The 2033-nt window shown below is 39.1% G+C and overlaps 1 protein-coding gene across 1 annotated transcript; it reads left to right on the top strand.

Annotated features, from left to right (window-relative positions):
• Positions 1 to 1533: 1533 nt before the first annotated feature.
• On the top strand, positions 1534 to 2028 carry LOC102874418 (zinc finger protein 383-like; the record flags this gene model as incomplete). Its single annotated transcript, XM_006900728.1, has 1 exon — positions 1534 to 2028. A coding segment is annotated over exon 1 (495 nt), but the record flags the coding sequence as incomplete, so codon positions are not given.
• Between the last annotated feature and the right edge of the window lie 5 nt (positions 2029 to 2033).

Below are 2033 nucleotides of genomic sequence, written 5' to 3'. Positions count from 1 at the left end.
CTGTGTGTACTCTGTCCAATTGTGTGTGTTTTGTGTGATAGGTGAGTACTCAGTGACTTTGTGTGAGTACTCTGAGATGTTGTGTGTCTGCTCTGTGAAGTACTCTCTGATGTGGTGTGTGTTCTCTGTGCTTTTCTGTGTGCTGTGTGGTGTGTGTGTGTGTGTACTCTATGATCTGACATGTGTCCTGTGTGTGTCATTTTCTGTTTACTGACCTCAAGGAAAGCAAATTATGTCCTGATTCCTTTCATTTTTCCGGTAACTCTTTCTCCTTTATGGTTTTTATCCTTTATGAATGTCCTGAATCTGAAAAGTAGACTTACATTACTGTTTTTTTTTCACAGAAGTCTGTCCTCTATGGCTTCCTCTGTTTTGGGTTTTATATTGTCATACTTGGATTTTGGCAGGTATTCAAAACTTTAGGGATCGAGAGGCTTTATTCCGTGAATATACACAGATGAAATTCTTAAGGACGAGCCCACTGTGGCCTTCCATGTTCCAACAGATGTCAACATTGTGTGACAAAAAAGCTTTAGAACAAAACCAAGACGATGACTTTAGGTGAGTTTCAATCAAATGAAAAATAAAATAAAAGCCTTCCAACACCTTTTAGGAAACAATGACTTGTGAAACAGACATCAAAACGTTTTAAGATTTATAAAAGTAAATACAGGAGCAGCAGTTTTGGTAGATTTTTACTTTGGAGAGTCCTAAGGCAAAATCTTTACGCCTTCATTTTGGTTTTACTACGGGCCCTTGAGAGCACACTTACAGCTTAGTGTTGTGTGTTTTTGACCAGACATCAGACAGTACAGTACGTATATGAAGGGCTTGCACAGAATCACCCATGAAAGCTACATCAGAGTTTACACTCTTCCCTGTTTGGAAGGAAATTCTCTAGATGTACACCTGATGGAGACTCACCTTGCTGAGACCATGCATTATATGTGACAAAAGTAGCAAAGATTTCTGTGCCTTCTCATCCCTGTGGGTGCAGGTGGTGGACTCTTGGGAATGAATGTACAGAAACATGAAAAACCTCTATAAATACATTTCCTTTAGTTTTTTAACAAACATTTTTCATTTTTGATCAGCTTTATGATTGTACAGAAAATGGGAAACTTATTATTCCTTAAGTAGGACATGGAGAGATCAGAGTAGATGGAAAAATTCAGAGTGCAGATAGGCTGTATCAGCCTCACAAGTGTGGTAAATCTTGCTTTTCTTTCTTTTTTACATCTAAGGAGATATTCAAGGACCCATGTCGCAGAGAAACCTAATGAAAGTAAAGAATGTGTGAAAGCATTTTCACCGTCAAGTCAGATGACGGGACCGGGAAGAAGTCACATGGGAGAGATAAGTTTTGATTGTAACAAATATGAGGAAACGTTTCCTCAATCACATGACCTCTGTGAACACAGGGAAACTTATACAAGAGAGAAACCTACTCCGTGTAAGGAATGTGAGAAACCAGTTTCCAAATCAAGTCACCAGACTCCTCATAGAAATCTTCACGGAGTAGAGACACCTTCCATGTGTCAGGAAGGTGGGAAAACGTGTGCCACATCAACTGACTTCACTCCACATCTGAGAATTCATCCAGGAAAGAGACCTCATGAATGTAAGGAATGTGGGAAAACATTTTCCTGCACAAGTAGCCTCATTCGACATAGAAGAATTCACACAGGAGAGAAACCATATGAATGTAAGGAGTGTGGGAAAAGGTTTTCCTACTCAAGTAAACTCATTACACATGAAAGAACTCATACAGGAGAGAAAGCTTATGAATGTAAGGAATGCGGGAAAACATTTTCCTGCTCAAATAACCTCATTCAACATAGAAGAATTCATACAGGAGAGAAACCGTATGAATGTAAGGACTGTGGGAAAAGGTTTTCCTACTCAAATAGCCTCGTTCAACATAGAAGAATTCATACAGGAGAGAAACCTTATGAATGTCAGGAATGCGGGAAAAGATTTTCTTTCTCAAATAACCTCATTACACATAGAAGAATTCACACAGGAGAGAAACC

The sequence above is a fragment of the Elephantulus edwardii genome, unplaced genomic scaffold (genome assembly GCF_000299155.1).
Source record: "Elephantulus edwardii isolate Elephantulus edwardi_28Jun2011 unplaced genomic scaffold, EleEdw1.0 scaffold00292, whole genome shotgun sequence".
NCBI classification, from domain to species: domain Eukaryota; kingdom Metazoa; phylum Chordata; class Mammalia; order Macroscelidea; family Macroscelididae; genus Elephantulus; species Elephantulus edwardii.
The sequence above is the reverse complement of the archived record's forward strand: the minus strand, read 5'-3'. Positions and strand labels throughout refer to the sequence as shown.